Consider the following 27,017-nt stretch of genomic DNA (forward strand, 5'->3'; position numbering starts at 1 on the left):
TATACTAATAAAGTTAAAATATTTCATCAACCAGTATTATCTTTAGAGGGCACTAATTTAAAATGATCTATTAGTTTCTGGTGTGTAAGAAGAATCAAACTTTTTATCTAATTATCTGTGGTACTGGAAATAAGGAGCCAAAGTATGGTAGAATTATTTCATACCTATTAGTTATCATCCGAAAGAAATTAAAATTATCAGAATTAATCAAAAATGGAAGTCTAGCCAAAGGGAACATGTATTTCATTATGACACATTGATTATTCCATAAATATCGCAGTAAAGCTTCTACTTCGGCAAAGCCATTTGTACCAATACAGTATAACACTTCTACTTATCACAAAGAAATGTAATCAACAAATAGTTATAACTAGAACAATCTGTGAAAAGGCTTTCTGATTTTTTTGGTAGATTTTTTTGGTGTATTCACTACTCTCTTGTGCTGAGATCAGATGTCATGAAAAATTATTATAAAATTCAGTGGTATTATCCAAGCAGACACTAGTCACCAGGTACCCTACATGGCTGCATAGGTATCCTTAAAAATAAGTTCTCAATGTTTTTCTTAGCTGGGAAAAAGAGGAGCAATATAAAACTAAGACTAATATTTAACAACAAAGCAAGCTGCCATCACCCCCAGTTGCCCTCGGTTGCTATTCTGTTGATGTGTCCTGTGCTCATACTTCTTTCTTCCTCACAATTCATTGCCGATTTACATAAAATCATAACACTCAGATTTGAGTTGGTGCAGATACTTAGCAAAGACATGAGACAGCAAATGTTTCCTGTATTCCCTGAAATATTTCACTGTACAAAGACAGATGCAGGAGACAAGTAATATTTTAATTTCAAACGTTATTACAGTCTTCTCCGAAAGAATTGCAATTCTTAGAAAAAGCCATGTATTTAAAGCCAAACTTACAGAATTATTTTTCAGTACAACAGCAGACCTAGTGGCATCTATGTGATTTATTAACCCTGAAAAAACCACCTCCAGCAAAGTCCATGGGAAGTAAATACCATTCCATTTTACAGATGGGGAAGTTAGAGAAGAGCAAGACCATAGAATTTGCCAAGACTACAAGTATATCAATGATGAGAACACGTCTCTCAACTCTATCTAAATCAAAATAACCTTTCTCCCAATTTGAGTTACAATTGCCTGTAAGAAATTTACTACTCAAAATCACTTTCTATCCCTGATAGACAGCATAGGAATTCAAATCCTTAAGTATTATGTTCACATTTTGCTGTGACAATCCCCATATCCCACGTTTTGCCTTCTGTTGTGCTCATTTCACAGCAGGGAATACAGCACTCTGAGATTTATTCAGGCAGGTGATTCTGTGACTTCTTCCAGTCAAAATGAGGCAGGTTAGCAAAAACAGTAACTTCATCCAGCTTCACTTGTTTTGACTGAAGCAGGTTAAGATATGCTTTCTGGAGTATCAGAGTGAAGCAGCAGTTAGGGATACTATGGAAAGGGAAGATGTGATAAACAGCTGGGGACTATAACCTCTTCAGTGGTACCATGACAACCAAAAGAAGTGTAATAAACAAACTGGAGTATGCATCACAACTTGAAGGAAATACATCTACCATGCTAGCCAGAGAATTTACCCAGTTAGCACTGCACAAATCTAAACACTGAACAATTGGTAAATGAATGCTCACAGTGACAAAGCCGAACCAACTGAACTTGAGGAACAGTAAAAGTAGAGAGCCTGAAGGTGAACTACAAGACTCAAAGGAAAGGAGAAAAAGAGGTTGATATAATTCTGATTCACTGGCTTACAGTAGTCTGATTTCTCACTTTCATCAGATAAGAGTGAATGCAAATAAAAAAAAAACAGTGAAACTATTCGGCCAGTTAGCTGTTGTCTTGAAGTAAACATTGGTATAACTCTATCTAATGGTAACAACATAACTGAATTTAGAATAGTATTTTTTCCTCTGTATTTCTCTCACAGTTGTGAATTACACAGGAAGTACAAGCTGCATCTCCCTTGTGAATAAAGTTAGTTGCAATTATAAAGTGATGAAATAACCATCTGTCCCAGCCACAATACTCCTCAGTGATGAAGATTGCTTTAAACTAAGCAATGATGCTTTCTTGAAGCTAAAGAGACAGCCTGTACAAAACTAAAATTAGCACATATCCCTCGCCAATGTGTTTTATCTGCTCCTTTTAAAAAATCCAGATCAACTTGAATATAAATTAAAAGCTGATTCTCTTCTTTCTCCATTTTAAAACAAAATATGCATTTCAAAGGAAATAGAGACATTTCTAATGGGTAATGAAGACAGTTATCTGACAACTTTTCCTTTTGTGTTTCATGTTTATTGCCCCCTTTCAATTTTGCATCTTAAAACAACTGGCTTAGCTGTTCAGAAACATATTTCCACAAAAGCACATATTGCAAAAAAACAGAGGGACTAATTTTTTCTTAGTATATTACTTCATGATGATATCTGTATCTATGACAAGAATGGGTGAAGTTGGACACACTCTGTGGGATCTTCTAGTCCAACCCTCTCTGGCTCAAACTAGAGTCCACTAAAGCAGCTGCTCAATACCTACACAGAGAGAAAAGGTTGCTGTTATCATATACGTTTTTATACTACAGTGGCAGGCTTATGCTCTGATTACAGTAGGATCTTACATAACTATACAGACAAAAGCTCTGTAAGAAGAATAAAGGTAATTACAATTACCAATACACCCAGCTTTCTCAGGATAAATATTTCATTATAATCTTCTGAACAGAAACGTTACTACAGAAATTAAATGATACTGTCATAACAAAGTACATAACTTCAGGGTATGCTTCAGTGTGGCTATGCTTAGGTAAAGGAACTATTTGAAAAAACACTTTCAGACATGAACTAGATACTTAATTAAAAGATAACTAAAGATGTATTAAGAGTCTAGTAATGTTTGCCTGTAATTTCAGCCTAACTACACATAACACTCACCAACAGATAGTTGTATTCTACAAATATTAGATAGATATTTGTATTCTACAAATAGTGAACTTTATTATTATCCCAGTATTGTAGACAGACATAGCCCTTCAGTAAGACACAGTCGACAGCAGATGCAGATAGACATTTCATCTAGACGTTCTTGAAAACAGGATTATAGGTTCTAGGAACTCAGGTTCTAATCATCTGTAAAAGATTTCTGTACCACTGTTTAACTTCAGAGTTGCCCAACTTCAGTGCTGTTTCTTACCATGCTGACACTTTCAGTGCAAATTGCACTGACTTCTTTGGGGATTGGATTTTAACAGAAAAAACATAAAAAAAGAAAGCATGTACAAGTGTCTATAAATTGGGGGCCATGTGGAGAAATTTATGATGGGCAATCACAAATCTCTAACAGATTTCTCACTGCCCCATTCTCTTTTTAAATGCCTAAAATAAACTGTCTCTCAAAGTATCCTGTTCAAGTAAATCTGGCTATTTTTAACATAAGACTGACTGTCCATACTTTACAAAAATATATACTGAAACTAAAAATTAATATTAAGATGACTCTTTCAAATTGGATTTTAAGCAAAGAGAGTGTTAAAATATTGTGTAATGTTAAAGAAACAGACAAAAAGCTCACAGAAAAGAGTATTCACCGAAATGAACAGCTCATTTTCATGATTTCAGTAGCTCAGAGAGACAGAAGTCCCAAGCACACTTCAGCATCTGTGTCAAGTCACAGTTTTCTCAATACGGCATAACCTATGTTCCCTGTCCCAAAAGTAACATTTTTGAAGTAGCAAAACCAAGAAGAGATATAGATACAAAATTTTAAATACACACTTAGATCCAACTAAAACTTACAGTTTTCAAACAAAAATTCTCCCCAAACTAAGAGTTTTCAAACAAAAATTCTTCCCAAATTCTTCCATTATGGAGGGAAGGATACCTCTAGTTATCCAAATGACTACTGGATCTCAGGGAAAGCAGGGAAGTTATGCTTTATGATGGGAGCTGAAAGACGAGGTGAGCTGATGTGTAAGTGCAGCTGGAAGCAAAAGATGCCACATGTTTGTGCTTTCTTTCTGCCTTTTGATGGCAACTCCCTCTAACAATCAAAAGCACATCCTTGTAAGTCTCAGTGAAAATCCTAACAAAGGTTAAACCTAATCTACGTAGTTGAAGAACCAAAAAGGTGTCCAAGCACTTATCACCTTTCAAACAGAATTTAAACAACCAGAATTTAATAAGCAAGAGAAATAAGAATTTTGCACTTCTGCATAAGTAGAAACCGGTTTACATAAAAAACAGAGCAGAAATAACAAGTAAAAATGCTCTCGCTCTCTCTCTTCCAGATATCAGTTTCTCCTTTGTTTTTAGGGAAATTTTTTAAGCCCAGCTATGGAAAAAGACAACTAGACTTGAAATATGAATTCTGTATAAAGACTCAGATTTCCTTACCCAAGGTGGCTTAATAAAATCATCCATCATTAACCAGAGACAAAGAACGAATATGTGTGTGTTTTCACAGCTGTGTCCTGCAACTTCCAACTAGGAAATCACAACAAGTTTGGCACCCAATTGCAGTATCTTCATCTTGACAGGAGTTACTGCTGGGAGAGGACTATGTATCAGTGCAGTAGCTTCACTTTCACGGCAATTTTTCCCCAGAAAATTGCTATGCTGAATTGGTCCTGTGGGAGGTGTGACCGAGTAAAGGACTTGTGGCTTCAGGTCTCAAAAAAAGCCTCCTGAGTGAGGTCATTGAATGCCATTGTCAATATCAATTCATCTGCTTTGGTGAGAATAAACCTATTTATTTTCAATTATCAAAAAAGCATTATTTTCTCAAAGTTTAAATGAACAGGTTTAAAGTATAGAAATAGGCTAAAAAAATAGTTTCAGTGCTTTCAGTAAAAGTTGAAAACTACGGTACAAAACAGATTCACATAATTAGCATCTTGAAAATATATCACAGTAGCTTACATCATAAGATACAGTTAAAAATTCTTATATCCCACATAAAGGCTGACTAAGGGGGCCAGGCTGGTATATATAGATTTTCTTTCATAAAAATTTCCAACACATTTTTACTATTATTCTCTCTGCAAATAACGTATCATTGTTCCCCTATCAGTTGACATATATTCTGTAAGTAGAATGTAAATGGAATAATAATTTTAAAAAACAACTTTTTTTAAGAGGTATGATGGCATGTCATAGTGTTCTGTATTAAAAGGTCCAGGAAAAGGACCACTAAGAGTAACTAAAAGAACAGCAAGAGAAGGAAAGAAAAAAAGAAAGTTGTCTCCTTCTGTGTTTTTCCTTAAATTAGTGTTAGAGAATGTTGGGAGGGGGAATTTCTCCCCTTCCCCCTGCTCACCCTTTGTTTTTCTTTCCTCTGGGTGAAAATGCTATTATATAATAAAAATGTCTTTTCAGTAATTTGTCATCTGCTTTGAAACCATTCTTTTCAATATAACCTTTTGTTAAATCATGCAGATGAACGCATTTCATCTCTTTCTGCAGCAAAGCACAAATTAAATTTCTTCCTAGTATATACTGGGTGGAGGAATCCTACTGATGAACTGCATTACACAAACACTAATACTTAAAGCTGGAAGTTGAAGATATTTGACACACATCATACTTAGAGATATGAAGATTTGAACAAGTGCACACATTATCACTTTCATATTCTAACACTTAAATTTAGTATCTTAAGATCCTCCTAAAATAGGAATCAATTGACCTTTGTACTTTTACTGAATTATTCTTGCTTATTCATTTTATGTGGATAATGCAAAAAATGTATTTTTAAGCATATGCTGACTTAGAACCTAATCTTTTGTCTTCTTTTCACATACCACAACATCACCTATGAAGTGGCGGTGCTACTGTAAACCTTATTTCCAAGCAATTCATACTATTGGAAGTTCTGCCTAAATACAGACTGTAAGGTTAGACTTTTATGATTGCCTACTTCTATTATAGAAAAATGTCAGCCTGTTTTTAGTGGTCAGTTATTTAAACTACCTCTCGTGTCCTGAAGTGCTGAGACTACGCTGCTATTGCCTATATTTGTGCATATAAATCTCTAATCTGTCAATCCAGTTCCCCATGAATAGTCTATTTAAGTTAGGTTTAAAGCAGTGGGAAGTCGACCTACACGAGAGAGTTCTCTTGTAAAATGACCGGAGGTCAGTGTTATTATCTCTGTAGGCTACCAATGGTGCATTTGTTCCACCCTATGTATGAGCCATTCATTTATAATAAGCTCCACTGCGCTTTGAAAGTGCTGGGAGGGATGGGTACAGAAGCTTATCTTATGTCAGTTGGCTGAAGCAATACAACTCAAAAAAGAGATGTTCTCAGTATTTAACTGTTCAACTAGAAGATGATTAACTTTGTAAGAAATAGAGACCTTACACCCAAATCCCAGTAAAAGTATGCTATAATTACCCCTTCTACTCAGCCACTTTGTTATATACTTCCTTCACTTCTGAAGTTCTCCTTGTTTATAAATACTTGCTGAAGATGTGCACTGTTGACAGCAACTTCCCATTAAAAGCAAAAATAGTTTAAACAACTAAAGTGCAACCACATCAAATGTGAGTCTATATCCCAGTATGTATCTTTCACATATAAAATTTAAATAAACCAAATAAAGTAAGATCAATATTCAACTGAAAGTAAATTACATACAGATTTCAATTCAGATTTTCCAGAGAGCCTAAAGCAGTTACATGCAAACCCCCTGCATGGCTTGAATAGAGTGGAATATTTCTCTTTTATAGTTTTCTTCAGGGAGTGAGAAAGAAAGGTGAGAGAAAAACACAATAAAACTAAACTGCTTCAGAATTCCTGCAATCACTGAGATTTGTAAATGGATGTAAGCTTCAAGCAAAAAAATAAATATTCTCCTACTCAACGTATTTGTGCAAAGTATTGACACACTGGCTTAATTCACAGCTATTTCTAAACTACATTACTGAAGCATTATTTAAATGTTTCTTACAATTTAGCTGCTGTTATTTTTTCCTAATGTATTCCACCTCCCCAAGGCCTCTTCTTAAAAGTCTTTCCACCTGTTCTCTTTATAAAATGTGGCATTTTTAGATGGTCAACCATAGAATTAAAGAGAAGTTAGTTAAGGTTTTCTTGACACAAGAGACAAAGGTGTCAAGACACATAAATTTCTGTGGCATTGTCTTGAAAAGATACAGAACAATACAACTTGGCAGCTTGACAATTCTTCCAGGCTTTTGTTTACTGTTCTTGCAACATTCACAGTAAATGAGATCACCAATCAGACAAGGTCAGAATATCCAGCTATGCGAATGCTGGATAAAATACAGCGTAGAGCATGCAAAGTGAATGTCATACATCATTACAGAGGAGCTCAGATTACTGTAGGCACACAGTGCCATGCCTCAGTAGTATTTGGATTTGATGTAACATGTACCACTTTGACAGAACACCCCAAAATAACTGCATTTATAACTTATTTAAATAAGAATGGACTTTTACTTCCTTCAATAACATTCAGGAGGCACAAACAGAAAGTGTAATAATTTTCTTGGGTGCAATTGCAGACATTACAAAAACTGGGTTTATTTCCATTGCGTGGTGAAACATTTCTGAAGCCTATTCAAATCTTTTCTAGGTTATACAATGTTTACTTTCAATTCAAGTACCAAATATGGAATAATTTGCAAAGCTGAAATAGTATAATACAAACAAGAAGCAAAGAAGCAGAAAGGTCAAAATAGACCTGACATCTTTACTGGCCTGTCTTCTCACTGACAGATTTCCCAAAACACGTTGCATTTCTTGTTAAGCAAGTGCTACAAGTTCCTTTATTGTCTTCTTCCAAGGTGCTAAAACAGCTCTGTATTGTTTGATAACCTGTCATCACCCAGAAAATGTTAGTAATAAGAAAAAGATGCACTAGCTTTCCATGACAGCACTATAAAACATACGCGGGAGCTTTTCCCGAAATTCACTACTTGATAAAACTACAATGCAAAGTACAACTATATTTCATCCTTTCCTCAGGAAAAAAAAAAAAAGTAAAAATCAAACTGTAATGCACTGAAAATATTACTCTGAACTAACAGATCAGTCAAGAGAATTTCTCTGCAAACACAGAACACACTTGCCGCAGACATATTTGCTTGAATTGCATTTATATGCCCAGCAAATTGTGACAAGAGGGGAAAAATCCTTCACATTATTGCAATATGAGCCTCTTCCTCCTTTTTAATTCCATAGTGAACAACTTCCCTGTTTAAATAACAGTTAAACACAAGAATACTACTCATCTCTTAAAGTACTGTGTTTGAGTGGCAGGGCTTTGGTAGTGGGGAAGCTACAGTGATGGCTTCTGTGAGAAGCTGCTAGAAGCTTCCCCTGTGTTCAACAGAGCCAATGGCAGATGGCTCCAACACAGATCCACCACTGGCCAAAGCCAAGCCCATCAGTGGCAGTGGTAGCACCTCTGTGGGGGAAGGTGTTTTAAGATTTGTTTTATTTCTCATTATCCTACTCTGATATGATTGTTAACAAATTAAATTCCTTTTTCTTCCCCGAGTCTGTTTTGTCCATGACCATAACTGGTAGTGATCCCTCCCTGTCCTTATCCCAATCTACAATCCCTTCATTGAGATTAATGGCTTTCTCCTCCCCCACAGAGAGGGAGGAGTAAGCAAGCTGCCACGTGGTGCTTTGCTGCCAGCTGGGCTCAAACCACAACATCTAACACAGGGAAGATTTTGTAGGCAGATGGCAGAGGCACAGTTCTTGAAGGTTCCTGATGACAAGGCACAAATAAGCCCAGTCATTCTGAAGGAAAGACATGAGTATGTGATTTGCCTACTATGCTGTCTGTTCATTGCTCCTTCATCACCATTCAGTCCTCTAATTATTTTACTTACAGAATACCACCAATGACTAACATATGATCTGCTAAAAGTATAAGTTTAAATAGCCATTAAAAGCAACAGACACTTCACAAACACTTTGAAAACAGTATAACATCTGACAATCTTTCTACCACTGACCTAGTAAAAAGGGGAAAGAAGAGCTGCATTTCTAGTTAATTCCATCTTTCCGCATTAGAGATTAAGGACATTCATGTATATGAAAGTTTTTGCAAATCTATTTTGCTGCTGATGTTATCTGGGAAAAAATATTAAAATAACATCTTTAAAGAACCATGTATAGATACACCCACTTTCTCACAATAACTACTTTCAAGTGTAGTATAAAATGAATTTGCATAATTATTCATAAGGAATAATGAGGAATAATGAGGACAAATAAGCCTTTCCCTGAAGATGATGATGACCTACTTAACTTGCCGTTTAAGGAATTTAATTCTTCTTTCTACACTACTTTCAAACACTTATTAAACCTAGAAAACATGAAAATCAGACAATTTCCCCCTACAGTCAGATATTACTTTGAATGAAGTTCATACTGTTATTTTATACACCACTATTACGCATTAATGAAAAATATATTTCCACACAATAAAGCTACATTATTTTAGTTCTCATAGTTTCACTTTATTTAACAGCAGGACTATAAATTATAAGAAAGGAACAAGGCAAGAAAGCAACTAACCAAATCTCTTCTTTTTTTTTTTTTTAATACTAATTTGTTATTCAAATGTATTATGTAACTACAGATTAATTTTAAAATATTCAGCTATGAAACAGAAAGATTTAATTCATCTTTTTGAAGAAAATGAGCTATTAAAAAATGATTATTTTCTGTATTGTGACCCCACCAAAAAATGTAGGTCACAATTATCATAGGAGTTGTGTATGATGACGCAAACTGAAAGATCATTTTGCATGAGGAAGTCGTTCAGCAGGAACAGCTGAACTCTAAAGAAACAATACTTCAGTCATGTGGGTATCTTCACTGATAAATAATGGTAGGAAAACAGAACCCTAAATAATATATAAGCAGAACCAATCTCCAGTAGAAAGATGTTAGACATGTTCTCTGAGACATCAATGTTTCTTTAAGAAGTATTAGCTGAGGCAATGATCTTCTAAGGTGGCAGGTTTGGTAATGTTTTCATTGATTTAAATAGTTTCTCATCAGCTCTCATTGTCGTGGTGCTTCTTTACAGCTACAACTCCCAGCCTTCCAAATATCTCATTGCAGTTCCCTCCCTTGCTCACTGCCCCTTAGGAGCTTTACATCTGCCCCACCCCCTCCCCCCATAAGTGAATAATGACATACTCATGTGTCATTCAACAGCATGGTCCAGATCCAAACAAAAAGTAACAACTGTAGTCACAGTGATCTCTGGCTGCTGTATTGTATTCCCAAGACAATCAGAAAGAATTGTGCAACCTAATCTAGGTTAATATTGCTTTAGAACAGGGGTTGGACAACATGATCTCCAAAGCTCCCTTCCAAACCCTACCAGTCTGTGATTCTGTAATCCCAGACATTAGGGAGAGAAACACACCAGAATTCACACAATTCTAAAGCTCGACTGAAGTAAAAATAAGTTGAAATCAATGATAAAGCACAACTACTCTTACAACCAATGTCTTTGTTGTTCACTAGGGCTAACAGGGTGTTCATATTTACATAAAACAAAAGTCTATTTCCCACCTGAAGGAGTTAAAAATTCAGTTAGAAACAATATAACATCTTAACTAAACAGTAAAATTGAATGTATTTCATTCCCAACATGAAACTGCTTTAAAAATTGATTTTCCATTCCTAAGTCTGGAAAATTTCTATCTTCAGAGTTCAAATTCCAAGTGCTGCAACTGATTTTTCCTTTCTTGCTCATGCCCTGATTTATTGTGGATATTAAGATTTAATGCATTTTGGATACAACAATATTACCTCTGTGAGAAAAACACATAGGCACTTGTTCTTATCCAAAGTCTGAGAATGCAAACTCTGATATTTGTTGGAACCCACAGGTTTTACATCTTAAAAGCAAGCACAATATTAGATATTCTAGGGTAAAGATGCTGGTTCATACTCCAAATGAAGAATTCCTTTCCAGAATTAATTATGGCAATCCCTTCATTCCTAAACGCATAAGCTGAAAACAGCTTCCTGAGAAGGAAAAGCCTTTTTAGGTATACATGCATTCGCATCAAAGTAGACTAATGTTAAATAGTTATGCTTTGTCATCTTCCATTTCAGTGTAGTGGATCCTGTCAGTATTCCTCCATGAGGAACTCCTTAGGTAAAACATGAACACAAAATACCTCTTCACATTTCCCATACACATTAAATGTGTATGTCAACATTCAAGAAATATGATTTCCCCCTTCCATTTACACCCCATGTAGTTGCTCACTTGTATAAAATGAGGATGAAAACCAATTCTAAATTAAGCTGCAGGAAATAGCCTTTAGACCCAATTGCAGACACATAAGTGACTTCAGAAAGTTTACAGAATTAGAAAATAGGCCTGAGTGTTTTTCTGTCACTATCTCAGTGTTGGGGATTTGTATCCATATAGTTCCGTGCTGCCTGGGTGTCTTTAATGTATGTTTGTAATCCATATAGTAGGTGTGATTATTAAGGAAGAACTGTCAAAAACAATTACCTTTTTGACCTGTTACCATGAGACTATACCTTGAGCTGACTTTAAGCAGAACTTTCAAAGGAAACACAATGAGGATACTGCTTAAAATCCGTGGTACAAACCCAGCTCTTTTACACTGTACCTTCTCAGAAACATTTTTGTCTGTTGACTACAGAGTTATTCTAATATACAGACAGCAATAAAAGGCATTAACTCTTTAATGCTTGATTAAATATCACTTGGTTTTATAAAACAAACCCTCCAATTTATGTTTTAGGACAGACCATGCTTTTGTGCTCAGACAGCTTCCCAATTCTTGCATGCACTCAAAAGTGGAAAACTATCATACCTCCCACTTTCACCTCAGAGCTTTCCTTACAACTCAGTGAGTTTGTGGAGGAAAGGGCATATTCTTGTCTGTGCACCTCCAAGACAGTTGCTTTCCTCGCAGAACAATATCCTAATCTACCTAAGCACATTTTTGTATCTCTTTCAATATTATGGTAATGGAGAAACTCCAAGGTAAGTCACATTAAAAAGCTTCCTTAAGGTCAGTATCCCTTACTTCAGTGAGTTTTGAATAATGCCCTGGGTCTAGTCAAGCAAAACTCCTTTTAAAGTCAAGGCTAAGATGCAGGCATTCATCTGGTTTTGAGACTCTGTCCCTTTACAGTGGCTTGAATATATTTTAGTACTACATTAAAGGTCATTGCACGTATATTTTATCTTTGTCATTAAACTAGAGCTATATATGATCTAACTCTACAGTTGTCTCCCACAAGAGAAGGATCATACATTTAAACAGACTATTGCAGTATGTTTTGCACAAAGAATTAATTTGGTTAATGAAATGCAATTTAATAAGATAAAATTAAGATTCTGATCTCAACTGCAAAGCTTTAAATTTTGTAGAGATTCTCTGACATATGTAAGATATTAAAATTCCCAAATAGTAATTCATGGAACTGAGATTGTATTTGGGAAGTCAGAATCTCAGATATACTTCCATGATATTTATCTCCCTCTGCATATTGGGTGCAGAGTTACTGGAAGATGAAAAAAAAAATATCTACAAGGTTTGAGCAAACCTTGGTAAGTGGTAAGAACCTGGGAAAATGCTAAAGATATAAAGAATAACCAGTTGCTTGCTTTCAAGCAGATTTACTGCTAATTTTCCTTAGTCTTAGCAGTACTTTCCATCTTTACTATCTAAACAGTGTTGCTCAAGTGATGTCTTGCCTTCTGCTAGATGTACTTAATCAACTACTTTCTAGATGACAAAATCTACAGTTGATTAGGCTGCATAGCTCTGTTGCTATTTCAGAGTTTCTAGGAAGGGATTATTTGTTGCTCAAATACCTCTATATAAAGGGTTCTGCAGTCTGAATATTCCTGGATTCTGAACAGCATTCACTGAAGCAGACAAAGGTATGTTAAAGAAACATTTAGTGTTTCAGAATGCCAGCCTCAATAGCTATCTGTCAGGTATGTGTGTATATGTGTGTGTGTGTGTTTGTGTGTGCACACCAACACGCACAAATTTCTCCCCTTACCTGTAGTGTATGTCTGCATGCAGACTTATGATCTAAAGATGTCATTTACATTTTTTGAGACTGGAGTTGAGATTGCTATGCTATTATCCTCAAAGCCAGTGTTGGCACAATTCAGTCATTAATGGTAATTATGTGCCTTTTCTTAGTGAAAGAAGGCCACTTAATCTTTGTTCATGCTCAGCATTGGCTCATTTTGCTCAGCATTCAGTTCAAATTTCAAACAGCACAGTGATCAGACTTGCTTACCTCCATTAGCATATGGACCAGAAGAAACTGGCCAGAAAGGCAAACTCCACAAAAGTCACTTTTTTCTGTAAACCCACTACGAAGATCAGTGAGAAATGCAGCAGAATTTTGCATGAATGAAAACCCAAGGCATAGGGACAGACAACCAGTATGATCCTTTCCTCCCTATTCATCTTAAGGGCTCTAGCAGTGATGAAAATCATTTAGCAGAAGAAACATGACCACATAAATTTGCCATGAAAATCATCAGAGGGATGCAAAACCTCTCCCTGCAATAAAAGGCTGAGAGAGTTGAGGGTGTTCATCCTGGAGGAGGCTCCAGGGAAACATTATTGTGGCCTTTTGGTATTTAAAGAGGGCCTAAAGGAAAAAAAGGGGGCAGAGTTTTTAGTAGGGTCTGTTGCAAGAGGACAAGAGGAAATGGTTTTAATTTTAAAAGAGGGCAGATACAGACTAGATCTAATGAAGAATTTTTTTACAGTTAGGACAATGAAACACTGGAACAGGTTGCCCAGAGAGGAGGTAGAAGCCCCTTCACTGGAAACATTCAAGGTCAAGTTGGATAATGCTGAGAAATCTTGATCTAGTTGAAGGTGTCTGTGCTCATAATAGGGAGGAGTTGGAGTTGCTGACCTTCAGAGGTCCCTTCCAACCCAAACTACTGTATGAAAAATTAAAATAACTTGATCCTAACCAATTGTTCTAGAGTCAGTAAGTTATCAAGGACCACTCAGACTGAAGGTCAAGCAAAACAACTTCTGTCATTAAATGAAGTCTGTTCTTCAAGACAACACATTTAAGCTGAACAAAACAAACCATAAGAGCTGAGAAAGAAAAACATCTGTCTGGACATATCCTTTATGTTTCACATATTCACCAAAAAATAAGTAATAGGGCTTAATTAAGTTTTTTTTTCTAGCAGCAGGTAATTCCATACCTGCTGGTGACACATCATTAGACTGGAAGGATGACAGATATCATCCAACATGGCAACAGTAAAGAATATAAACTTCATTTTTACTTGTTTCAGTGTCCCATGTTCTAATACAACCTTTTTTTTTTTTTGACTCCTGAAAAACAAAACTTGATATTTATAAATATAAAGAAATACATCAGAGGACTGCAAAGTACTGTAAACATTGCTTGGATGACAACTCTGTTTATTTTTCAGTTCTCAACACCCTTAGAGAACAAAGGGATTCCTGTCATCACAACACATTCATACACTAATGCTGTTGTATAAACAAATACTGAATCACAAAGCAGTTTCTTGTACTTCCCTAAACACAAATATCCAGAATCTTCAGTCAACCTATTTCTTAGCTAGTTCAGTTTTAACTATGGTTCTCTCTACCCTCTCTACCTTTCTATAGATGAATATAGTTTAAAACAAACAAACAAACAATCCATAAGAATGCAAGCAATCAGCATTACACCTGCCTTCTTATTTCTTATATGCTCGGGATTATTTTGTGTATTCAGCACACCAATAACATGACTAATTCTTATTAATTCTGCTCTATTAAATAGGTTTACATTGTACAAGTAAAAAGAAAAAAAAAGCACTTTTCCTTTTGGTAAAAACATCAAAACATCCATTATCTCACCCTTCCATGGGTGGCACTTAATTCACAATATATTGACAATATCAAGAACCACAATTCCTCTTAAATTTTACAAAGCTATCCCTTATCCTACTGTAGCTTTCTTGTGTAAATAACAGTGGCTGAACATACTTTCCAGCAGAGATGTGAGTTTCCAGGCTAAGAAACCTGGAATGTTCCAGCTACTTCAGGCTAATGATCTCTCAAATGCACACTAATATGTTTGATAAAAGTCTCCCAGCATGAGTGCACAGAATGCTTACCATAAGAATGACAGCACTGTGGGCAGGGCAAATCACTGACACCATTTCAGACTGAGTTGGATGCTGGAGGCACAAATTAAAACCCTGAGCTTTCATTTCAGTGGGCTTTGACAGATGGAAGAGTGCATCAAATCTCTAATTGTTTAAACCATTAACTCATCTTTCCACCTGCATTATCTTTGGAAAGAGCTCAGCTGGCAGCCTGAAACAATTGCTCACAGACTGAGTTCAGGAGTGTGTATTACCCTAGAAATAAATTAGAGCTGTCTTTTTGAAGCAGTCTCTTTATTTGACTGCAGCATTGTAAACTTATTTATCTTCATTTTCACATTTTTCTCTCAGTTCTGAAAACTGAAAAAAAAATAGCCTTTCATTAGAATCAATCAATCAGGGACCACTGCTTTGGCTGCTGCAAAGAAGAAAGTTGTATTGAAGTTCACAGTGCATTATGGTGATCCCCATTTATCTCCAGTCCTTGTAAATGCCACTGCACATGCACTGCTAGTCTTTTGACTTTCAGTTGCTTACAGAAAGAAAAACTTGTGTAAGGAGTTTTAAAAAAACAAATTACCTTTACTTCACAAACTCTCTCAAAATGTCCTTCTCCGTAATTTTGTCCTCCCTTCGGTCTTAAATACATTTTTCACTAAACCAGCATCCTTGTAAGGCACTTTGTCCTTCCACGTTACTCTCACTAGCACTCAACTCTTACTGTTGTTTTTTACAAGGAAGCACCTGTTATACGCTCAGCACTTCTGAATGCTGAAGAACAACAGCCTCAGCACACTGTAGAAGCAAACTGACAAAATGGAGCAGGAACAGCAAGCACTATGCATACATAAAGTTTAGCAACACTCACTGTTAAGATGACAGATGGCAGTTGGATTTTAAGGACAGGAGCTTTGCGAATGATAGAAGGCAGCAGTCTTTTTGGGCTTAGAAAGCCTAAGTAGAAAACACAGGGCTACAAATACCACTAAGGGAGTGGAACATCTGCCACACACAGACAAGCTCAAAGAGTTGGGGCTGTTGAGTCTGGAAAGAAGGTTCAGGGAGATCTTACTTATAAATACTGTTGAAAAGCAATGAAGAAGAGGGATTCAGGCTCTTCTCAGTCATGCCCATGGACCAAACAAGAGGCAATGGGCACAAATTTAAAAATGGGAAATACAAAACTTTTTTACTGTATGGGTAGTCAAACTCTGGAACAGACTGCCCAGAGAGGCTGTAGTCTTCATCTGTGAAGATACAAGATACTCAAAACGCAACTGGGTGTGGTTCTGGACAGTCTGCTGTAGCTGACCCTACTTGGGTAGGTGGGGTACACTAGAAGATGTTAAGATGTTCCAATCAACCTAAACAATTCATTGATTCTTTGGCAGATTTGTATGAAGCAAGTAGGTGGCCACACAGAATAGTAGAGAGAAAGAGGCAAAATATCACATAAAGAAAGAATAAGGAGAGGCAAAATTTTAAGGAACAATTCTGTACACATTTGAAAGTCAAATCCAACAGCAAAGCTGAAGTCAGTAGTGGAATTCAAAACACAACATACACAGTTTATTGGCATTGTATAAAAAGAGCAAACCTCCAGTGTGAAATTGTTATCCTTGAAGTGGTTGAGTAATCCTTCTTGACTATTTTACGGGGTTCAATTCTGATAGTGTTTCACACATCAAGTGGTACCTTAATCTACACATAGCTATTAGTGGGAGGTTGATCAACAAACTGAATGGTTATTGTAATGCTTTAGTTCAAGTCAGCTATCTGATGTCAAGATTGGAGGCAGCCCAGGCTGCAACAATCATGTACCAGAGGAGTTTGCAGTCCTGAGGGATATGTGTCAGGCAAAACTGAAGTCAGGACCATGAATTTTAGGAAAGCAAAATTCCAGGTTCTGCAAGGAGTTAGACAATAGGACTCACAGGAACAGAGATGGTAGATTGTCAAGAATGCTTAGGGTGCAAGAGTTCTCAATCCCCAGACGTGAAGGAAGACAAAAAATAGGCATGGCTGAGTTGAGAACTGCTGGTGAATTTAAAGGGCAAAAAGGAAATGACTAGCAAGGACAGGTGTCCTGGGAAGTATGTATTGATGCTGTCCAGTTGTATAAGGATGTGGTTAGAAAGGTCAATGCGCAGCTGGAGCTGAACATGACAATGCTGCAAAGAATAATTAGAAGGGTTTCTACAGGTATGTCAGCCAGAAAAGAAATGTCAGAGAAAGCATATCTCCCATGATGAATAGGACTGGCAAGCTGGTCCGTTCACCAAGAGAAGGCTGAGGTATTCAACAACCTTTTTGCCTCTGTTTTCACCAGCAATGTCTCTTCTCACACTTCCTGAGTCGATGGATCACAATACAAGGATTGGGGGAGCAAAGTCCATCCCACTGCAAGAGAAGATCAAGTTCATGACCACCTGAAGAACCTTTAAACACAGAAGTCTACTGGAACTGATGAGATCCATCCCAGAGTTCAGAGGGAACTGCCTGATGTAGTTGTCAAGCCACTGTCCATATTTGAGAAGCCACTGCAGTCAGATGAAGTACCTGGAAACTGGAAAAGGGGAAACATTGCACCCATTTGTTTAAAGGGTAGAAAGGAGGACCCTGGAAACTACCAACCTGTCAGCGTCACCTCTGTACCTGAGGAGATCGTGGAATAGCTCCTCCTAGAAGCTATGCTAAAGCACATGAAGGACAGTCATTTGAGACAGCCAGCACAGCTTTAACAAGGGGAAGTCTTGCCTGACCAACCTAGTGGCCTTCTGTGATGGAATGATAGGACATCAGGGGACAAGGGAAGAACTACTGATGTCATCTGTAAAGCCTTTGACACAGGACCTCACAACATCCTTCCCTCTACATTGGAGAGATATGGGTTTGATGGATGGACTGGTCAGTGCATGAGGAACTGGCTGGATGGTCACATTCAGAGAGTAGGGGTCAACAGCTTGATATCCAGATGGAAAGCAGCAACATATGATGCCCCTCACAGGAGTCTGTACCTGGGACCTGTGATGTTTAATATCTTCATCAGTGCTATAGACAGTGGGATTGAGTGCACACAGCACATCTGTATAGACACCAAGCTGAGTGGTGTGGTTGACATGCCAGGGGGACAGGATGCCATCCAGAGGAACCCAAACAAGCTCAAGAAATGGGCCTGTGTGAATGTCAGAAGCTTTAACAAGGCCAAGTGCAAGGTCCTGTGTATGCATTGGGGTAGTGTCCAGTATCAGTAGAGCCTGAAGGGATTGAAAGCAGCTCTGCAGAGGAGAACTTGGGGATACAGATGGATAAAAAATTGAACATGATCAAGCAATAGGCCAACTGCATCCTGGGTTGCATAAAAAGGCACCTGTCTAGCAGGTCAGGGTTAGTCATTCTTCCCTCTGCTCTCATGAAACCCCACCTGGAGTTACTGTGTCCAGCTCTGGAGTCCTCAACACAAGACAGACATGGATCTGTTGGAGTGAGTCCAAAAGAAGGCCATAAAAATGATGGCTGGACACTTCTCCTGTGAAGAAACACTGAGAGAGTTGGGGTTGTTGAGCCTGGAGAAAAGAAGGCTCCAGAAGACCTTATTTTTGCTTTTCAATTCTTACAGGAGGATTATAAGAAACATGTTGTGACAGCACAAGAGGCAATAGTTATAAATTAAACAGGATAGATTTAAACCAGATATAAGAAATATTTTACAATGAGGGTGGTGAAAAACTGGGAGGGGTTGCCCAGAGACTTGGTAAATGCCCCATCCTTAGAAACATTCCAGGTCAGGTTGGACAGGGCTCCAATCACCCTGATCTAGTTAAAGACATCTCTACTCATTGCAGAGACGTTGGACCTTTAAAGGTCTCTTCCAACCCAAAACATTCTATGATTCTAAGTGGACTACAGAAAGCAGAATTTACTGGGCAAACAGTAACTTCAAACTGGTGAAACAGACCCTGCACCTGTGTGCAGTCAGTATATGTATATAGTCAATGGATTAATATGAATAAGAAAAAACGTAGTAGTGAAAATGGGTGTATATTTTCTGCTTTTCTCCTGAACCCATTAAGTAAACTATATTTCATTTTAAGTGCACAACTTTAATAATCCTATCTGTGCAAAATTATTCTCTCAACACTGAATACACATCTCTCCACTCAGAATTTCTCATTAATGTCAATGAGAATTGTGCTCAGAATGAGCTAGAATCCATACAGATTTCATTAAGTGACTTTTATTTATAAAATTTCTCTTAGAAAAGATGTTCTGAGACCTGTTACTTTATCAAGTGTTAAATAAATCTCTAAGAAAAAACGTCACAAATATTTCTCCACAGCAGCACTAGACATTCTGGTTTAGATAATGTCTATTCAAGTAACAGCATTTTAAACATTGACCTGTCCTACCGGTCCCTCCACAGCCACTACCATTACAAAAAAAGAGATGAAGTTTTTTTTTTTTACATGTTTCCATTTAGAGGGAAATTTTCCAGTAATAATGAGAGTTACAATTGTGTATCAAAGTTGACTGACTACCTGTGTGGGAAAACAGTTGAATTTAAACTGAAATAACAGGTCAAATTATTCTATGTTAGATGAGATCAATACATTACAAATGCTACTTGTCATATGTATAACCTGTACCTCAGAATGCTTTAAAACATACATAACTCTTAGCATGAGATATCATAGAAAATATGACTAATCAAGGGGGAAAGAAGGAACAAACCCAAGTAATATTTTAGTTACCTACATATAAATGTAACTCATATCAAAATAGTACTTATTTTTATTTTTTAAAAGACAGCCTACTGATGATAGGCATGAAGATGTTTTCAATTAAAATATCAAAGCCAAACATTTTGCTATGATGCAAGATTTAATTTCAACTTGCATAACTATACTTTATGAGATTCAAGTTTTATCTCTCTCTCCCAACCAGACAATACACTGCTGGGACAGCTGTTGGCAACAGGTGCTGGAGTTCTATGTAGTCATGCATGCAGAAAAAAAAAAAAGAAGGGAGTGTCTACCCATCTGGTTCTCTCCCCAAGCATACTTTTGACCTATGTGGTGTCCACAAATGAGTAGAGATGACCAAGATCCATGTGCTGGTCCACTGACTATGTGTCAGGAATACTGAGCCCATCCCAACCCAGCCCATTTTGCTTTTTCTCAGTCTCTCCACTTTGCAACTCCATTTTTTCATGCTGCTATGAGTCCATCTTCACGCAACTCTGTGAATCTGACAAGCTGCCAGTAAAGAGTAAAAACCTATTGGTAAAGTAAAAGACAATTAACACGGAATTTTAACTTTCATGGAATCTCGGACATAAATTAAGTTCCATACCTAAAGAGGGTGGACATGCTAATGGGAGTATTTACACAGTTCATGGGAGCATGGAAGGCAAGCATTCACAAGCTCTCTTGTAATTTATCTTGCAAAACAGACCTCTGGAGAGATCTTATTAAATTAAAATTATTGGTGGATCTTTTGGTACTCACAGTCATGCTTTTGTGACTCGCTCCATTAAAAGAACAAAAATAAATAGCCATTTGGGATAGAGATAGTGATCGACAACAGGTCCTGTGACAGCTAACTTTCTATTTCTCAAAGGTATTCCTCTTCAAACGAACAGTTGCTCTCCACATTTGTATTTGAGGACAACAGCATTAATAGGTGGTATTATCTTTAAAGGTACTTTACTGACCAGATGAATTTGAACCGTAACTTCTCAACAGCTATGTTCAGCTACAGAAGTATTCTTAAAGGTAAAGACCATAGGTTTTCATGAGGACAAAATCATTTTCGTTGGATACTAGCACTAAGATGTTTTTCCCAGTTATTCTGTGAACATAACTGCAGCCACAGAATTTTAATTCTCAGAGAATAATGGACAGAGACTTTAGTGTTTTGCCAGCTCACATCTAGACAAAAACAAAGCCGAAACAGACATGGAAGGTGCAATGAACAAAAAACACATGCAAAAGCCTTCTAGTGGACGCTTTACAATGATTTTTTCCTCTCCATAGCTCCAAATCCCATCCAGGACATCTTGTTTTACAGAATACTGTCTGTCCTTGGGATGGAAAAAATACCTCTAAAATAAAATTGTACCTTTTCCATCTTATAAACTGTTCTATGAAAGAGTAAAATAATAGAGAAGTTATATAATTAACTACATCATCTTATATTGCAGTATCAGCTACCATCTGACACAACCTACAGATTTCTTCACTGTCTACCAGATGCAAATACTTGTGCAGATAGAAAGTGCTTCTGTGCTTCCAAGTCCCCTCACTAACAAAGCAGCTGCATGTTTGCTGTGATTTGCACTTTACCACACATCACCTCAAAAAGCTGTGTCACTAAACACCACAACCTCAAAATAAATGTGGACACTAGGAAAATCCGTTAGGAAGAATGACATCTGAGATAGTTAGCAGGATCACACATACAAACCTCCTCTACTCAGATGCTAAGAAGCAGTGAAAGGAATTTGCATTTTTAAAAGGTTAACAATCTCCAGCATTGCTTTGAAAGATTCAGGTAGGTGACAGGATTGTTTGACTTTGCATTGCAAATCACAGAAAACCAAAGCTTGCCTAAATCAAGAACATTCTAGCAATGTTCAGCCCTACCAACAATCGCACTAAATTTATATTTATTTCTTTCCTAAATATGGCAAAGATGTTTTCTTAAGGAAAATGTATTACCTCTCTAAGAAAGAACAAAACAATAAGGTAACATGACTGTAAAGTATGTGTTGAGCAATCTGAAATATAAACTCATTACATGGTGGACTACATTAATTTGTAGCATTCTTACACTGATTTCAAGAGACTAATGATACCTGAATTTTATCCCATTTGCAGTATAACCTTCAAAGAATAAAGAATAAATATTGAAGTTTTAAATCCTGATCTATTGTAGAAATAAATTTGCAGGAAGCTTAGACAAAAATACTACCTTCAGTATTTTCAAGTAAATTGCCAATGGATGTGAGAATCAGTTGACAATTAGCTCATCTGCTCTCTAGGCTTTCAGGATTAAAGTGCTAGGATAGGTCAAGGCATCAATCAAGCCACTGGGGTTTGCAGCAAGATTTTTTTCAAAGAAATTCAGTGTCTGGCTAAAAATTAAATACATAGACTGAAAGAAGTGTTGAATGCCACCATACCTTCATGACGTTGGAGGAAGATTTTAAAGGAGATTTGACAGTTTTACTCTCTTATGACCAAAAACACTAAAAGAGCACAAATGACACACCAGATTTTACCCAAAGTTTGTTGATAACCATTGAATTATGTTGGTTTAACTAAGCTTAATACATATCCTCAAACATGATTCCTTTGTTCTGAAAGAGTAAATAACTCAGGTTTGATTTGGGGTATTTTATTATAGGTTGAGGTTTCCAAATAATATATGGACAGTTCTGAAAACAGGCTAAAAAGGCACTTAATCTACAACCAAGAGATTGAAAGCAACTAGGTAATTTAAATAAAGGTGGTGTTGGGGGAGGACATACCTTTGAACACTGTTTATGATTCTGGCACCAAGCAAGTGAGCCATTGTTCTGAAAGACAAGAAAAAGTACATGCATATTAATATTTCTTTAAGACTAGATATGATCACCCTAACGAATTTAAACAGAGCACAACATTTGGTTCTGCTTAGAGAATGTTGTCATAACAGCAGTGCCAATCCTGACTCCAATTCACATGTGTTGAGTCAAAGGGTCAGGTAGAGAGACCAGAGAAAAGTTAGGAAAGCACTTCATCAGGCAAGACTGGGGGAAACTGACTGAAGCACCTTTTAGTTCATCTTTGTAAACATTTGCTGTCTAGACTTGCTAGGAAGCAAACAAAAGGTAACACTTGTATTTAAAAAACTGACATGTATACATAGTGATTCATAAACAGAAAGCCCATTAGTCACATTTCAATACTGCAAAATTAGCAAGGAAAGATAATGAATGGCCTTGAAATAAATGCAAAATGTAATTAAATGGGAAATGAGTTCACCAAAAGTCAACTATGTCAGTTCTGTTTTACATTTTTGAAAATTGAAGTGCATTTGCCAGATCAGAAAACACTATAGCTCTCATTTATCTTAACTGCACTAAAACCACCAATCCAGATTTACATGCAAAATAATAGTTTAACCTAAAGGAAAAGAGAATATGATGAGAAAGGAAAGATAAATATTAACTGGCACAGAGACAAGCATCAACCTGCTCTTCTATTGGAGGAGGTTCTGAAAGATCAGTTCTGGAAACAGTATTTCTGACAGCTCAGAAAAGAGAAAAGTGTATGTGGAGTTAAGAGATGAGACAAAATATTGATTCGCTTGCTGTATAGTAGAAGAGCAAAACAACATCAGGAAGACCTGAGTGGCTAAACACATGAAATGGGATACAAACATCAACACAGAGTGCACATTCATGTACTTAGGAACTTACACAGGTATATTTCTTTCATAATTTATAAGCTCATACTGTGGAAACAGAACTGATGAGATTTCTAAGATAGTGAGTTTATGAGAGAGTAGTAGGACATGCTTTCATATGCATTAGGCAAGGTATTTCTGCAGGTATGAATTGGCACTGGCTATATATCTGGGAATCAGTCTCCAAAGAAGAATAATTCAGGTAGGTCAAAACGCAAAATAAAATAGCAGGACCCTAATTTCTCATGCTCTTTTTTTTTTTTTTTTCTTTCTAACAAGAGAAAATGCAAATCACAACTTTTTTACTGTAAAAATCACACAGATAAAGCCAAAATTATTATCTGGATGTACAAATTTTGCAATTCATAAGCAGAAATGGGTACAGTAGCATGCATTCTGACTAAGCCAACTACACCAGTTTCTCAACAGTAGTCCTCTGTTCTGATACCAGCAAACCCTGTAAGCTGGAATACAGTGACTTGCTACCACAACTTAATGAAATTAATGCTTTGAAGCTGGATCTCTCTTAGTGAATGTTTGAGAGATCATGTTTGTGCATGTCTTCATATAGTATGTATTCACACCTTCACAAAAGCTCCCAAGATGTGTCCAGCAGGTGAAAGCAATTGATTCTCCACCTCGACTTTGCTGTTGTTAGACTTTGCCTGGCAGAGTGTCCACCTCTGGGGTCCCCAGTACAAGAAAGTCATGGAGCTGTGAAAGCATGCCCAGAAGAGGGACACAAAAATGGTCAGAAGGGTGGAACACCTCTCCTCTTAAGACAGGCTGAGAATTGGGATTGTTCAGCTGGGAGAAGAGAAGGCTCTGTGGAAACTTCACTGCAACATTTCAATATGCAAGCCAGAGATAGGCTTGTTACCAAGACCTGTACTAACAGGGCAAGGCGCAGCAATTTTAAACTGAAAGAGGGTACATATAGGTTGGTCACAAGGCAAAAATTATTTACAGTAAGAAAGGTGATAGGCTGGAATAGGTTTCCCAGAGAAGTGGTGGATGTCTCAGCATTGGAAGTATTTCAAGTCATGTTCAAAAAGGCTTTTGAGCAACCTGATCTTATAGAAGTGTTCCTGGGATCCCAGGGCAGGGAAGGTAGACTAGATGTTTAAAAGTCCCTTCCAACCCAAACTGTTCTATGATTCTGTGATTCTGTGACTATGAAGGTTGTTCAAAACACACCCAGAGAATGACTAAGGTTGGAAGGAATGTCTGGAGGTCTTCTGGCCCAAGCCTCCTGCTCAAGCAAGGACATCTGCAGCCACTTGCTTCCACCTTCAAAGTGGAAAACTCCACAACCTCTCTGGGCAACCTGTGCCAGTGTTCAGTCTCCCTCACAATAAAAAACATGTTTTGTGATAGTCAAGCAGAAGCCTCCTGAGTTTCATTTTGTGCCTATTGCTCCTGGTCCTATTACTGGGTACTACTAAAAAAGAGCCTGGCTCCACCTCCTTTGCATCCTCCCTTCAAGTACTTATATACATTAATGAGATACCCCCTCAGCCTTCTATTCTGTAAGCTAAACAGCTTTTCTTCCTAGGAAAGATGCTCCAGTCCCATCACCATCTTCACGACCCTTCACTGAACTCTCTCCAATATGTCTTTGTCTCTCTTGTACTGAGGAACACTAAAATTGGACACAGTACTCCAGCTGTGGCCTCACTTCCCTCCATCTCCTGGCAATATATTATTCTTGTTTTCTGCAGGAGCACAGCGCTGCCTCATGTTGAACTCCCATGACGTTTTCTCCAAAGCTGCTTTCCAGATGAGTGGCCCCAGCATACAGTGGTGTATGGAGTTCTTCCTTCCCATATGCAGATGAGACTTTGCACTGCTCATCATCACCTTCTGGGCCTGGCCACTGAGTTAATTCTTAACCCACCTCACTGCCTTCTCATCCAGCCTGAACATCAACAGCTTCTGTTTGATGATCCTACAGGAGATACTGTCAAAGACACTGCTGTAGACAACATCCACTACTCTCCCCTCCTCTACCAGGCCAGTCACTTCATTGTACAAGGTTATCACATTGGTCAAGCAAGACTTTCCCTTACTGTAGCCATCTTGACTACTCCTGATGATTTCCTTGTCCTTAACATGCCTGGAGATGTTTTTCTGAATTAGACGCTCCATCACCTTCCCAGGGATGGAGGTGAAGGTGACCAGTCTGTAGTTCCCCAGATCCTCCTTTTTTCCCTTTCTAAAGGAAGGAGTCACATTTGCTTTCCTCCAGTCTTTGGCCTCTTCTCCCAGTGGCCATGATCCACCAAAGATTATTGAGAGTGGCCTTGCAATGACATCTGACAGCTCCCTCAGAATTCATGGCTGCATCTTCTCAGGATCCACAGACTTATTCATGTCCAGTTTGCTCATGTATTCACTGACCTGACCCTCTTCCAACAAAGCTACATCTTCCTTGCTCCACTGCTTTCCCTCTGGACTCTGGGACCTGACGCTTCTCAAGACCTTGCTAGCATAATCTGAGGCAAAGAAGGCATTCAGTACCTCAGTCTTTTCCATATCATTTTAACCAGGTCATCCATATCTTTGAGCAATGAATGTCCCCACTCTTCCATTTGTCACCTATGTATTTACCAAAATCCTTTTTATTTGCCTTGACATCTCTGGCCAGATTCAAATCCATTTGGGCCTCAACTTTCCTAACTTCATCCCTGGATGCTCAGATCATATTTATGTAGCAAACAGTTTACTGGTCCTTGCTTCCACCCTCCACATGCTTCCTTGTGTCAGAGTATTGCTCAGAGCAACCTGTTCATCCACACAGGCCTCCTGGCATTTTTGCTTGACTTCCTGTTCACTGGGATGGACTGCTCTTGAGCTTGGAGGAGGTGATCCTTGAATATTAATCAGATATCCTGGGCCATCCTTCCCCCTAAGGCCTTATCCCGTGGGATTCTTCCAAGTAGATCTTTGAAGAAGCCCAAGTCTGTTCTCCTGAAATTGTTCCCAAAAAGCCTTATGCGCTCTCATTAGAGATTGTCCCTAACACAAAACGGGGAAAAAAAAAAAACATAACATGCACCATATCAAAAAAAACCAGAATCCTAGTTTTGAAATACCATACATCAAAAGGAGTAGAATGTTCAGCAAGTAAAAGGAGAGGAAAAGTATGGATTTTGACCCATACGTTCCTACCAGATAGTTTCTTGAAAGTAAAACCTTCATATAGCAAAATACATAACCCGCTTGTAACCTAAACACAAGTTATTCTAACAATTTCAACAGCTAAGTACATTCTTCTATGTACTTGACAGACCAACTGAAATAAAAAAAAAAAAAGGCAAAAAAAACAACCACAGATCTACTCCAAGATTAGTAGGAGACT

General features: G+C 37.5%; 1 protein-coding gene across 1 annotated transcript in view; it reads right to left on the reverse strand.

Moving 5' to 3' along the window:
- Positions 1 to 27,017, reverse strand: part of ANOS1 (anosmin 1) — a 139,980-nt gene that overhangs the window by 86,018 nt on the left and 26,945 nt on the right. The window contains exon 2 of the mRNA XM_054387342.1: positions 22,737 to 22,784. Coding sequence (XP_054243317.1) covers positions 22,737 to 22,784 — 48 coding nt within the window. The remainder of the gene's footprint in view (positions 1 to 22,736; positions 22,785 to 27,017) is intronic.

Source organism: Indicator indicator, chromosome 1 (genome assembly GCF_027791375.1).
Source record: "Indicator indicator isolate 239-I01 chromosome 1, UM_Iind_1.1, whole genome shotgun sequence".
NCBI lineage: Eukaryota > Metazoa > Chordata > Aves > Piciformes > Indicatoridae > Indicator > Indicator indicator.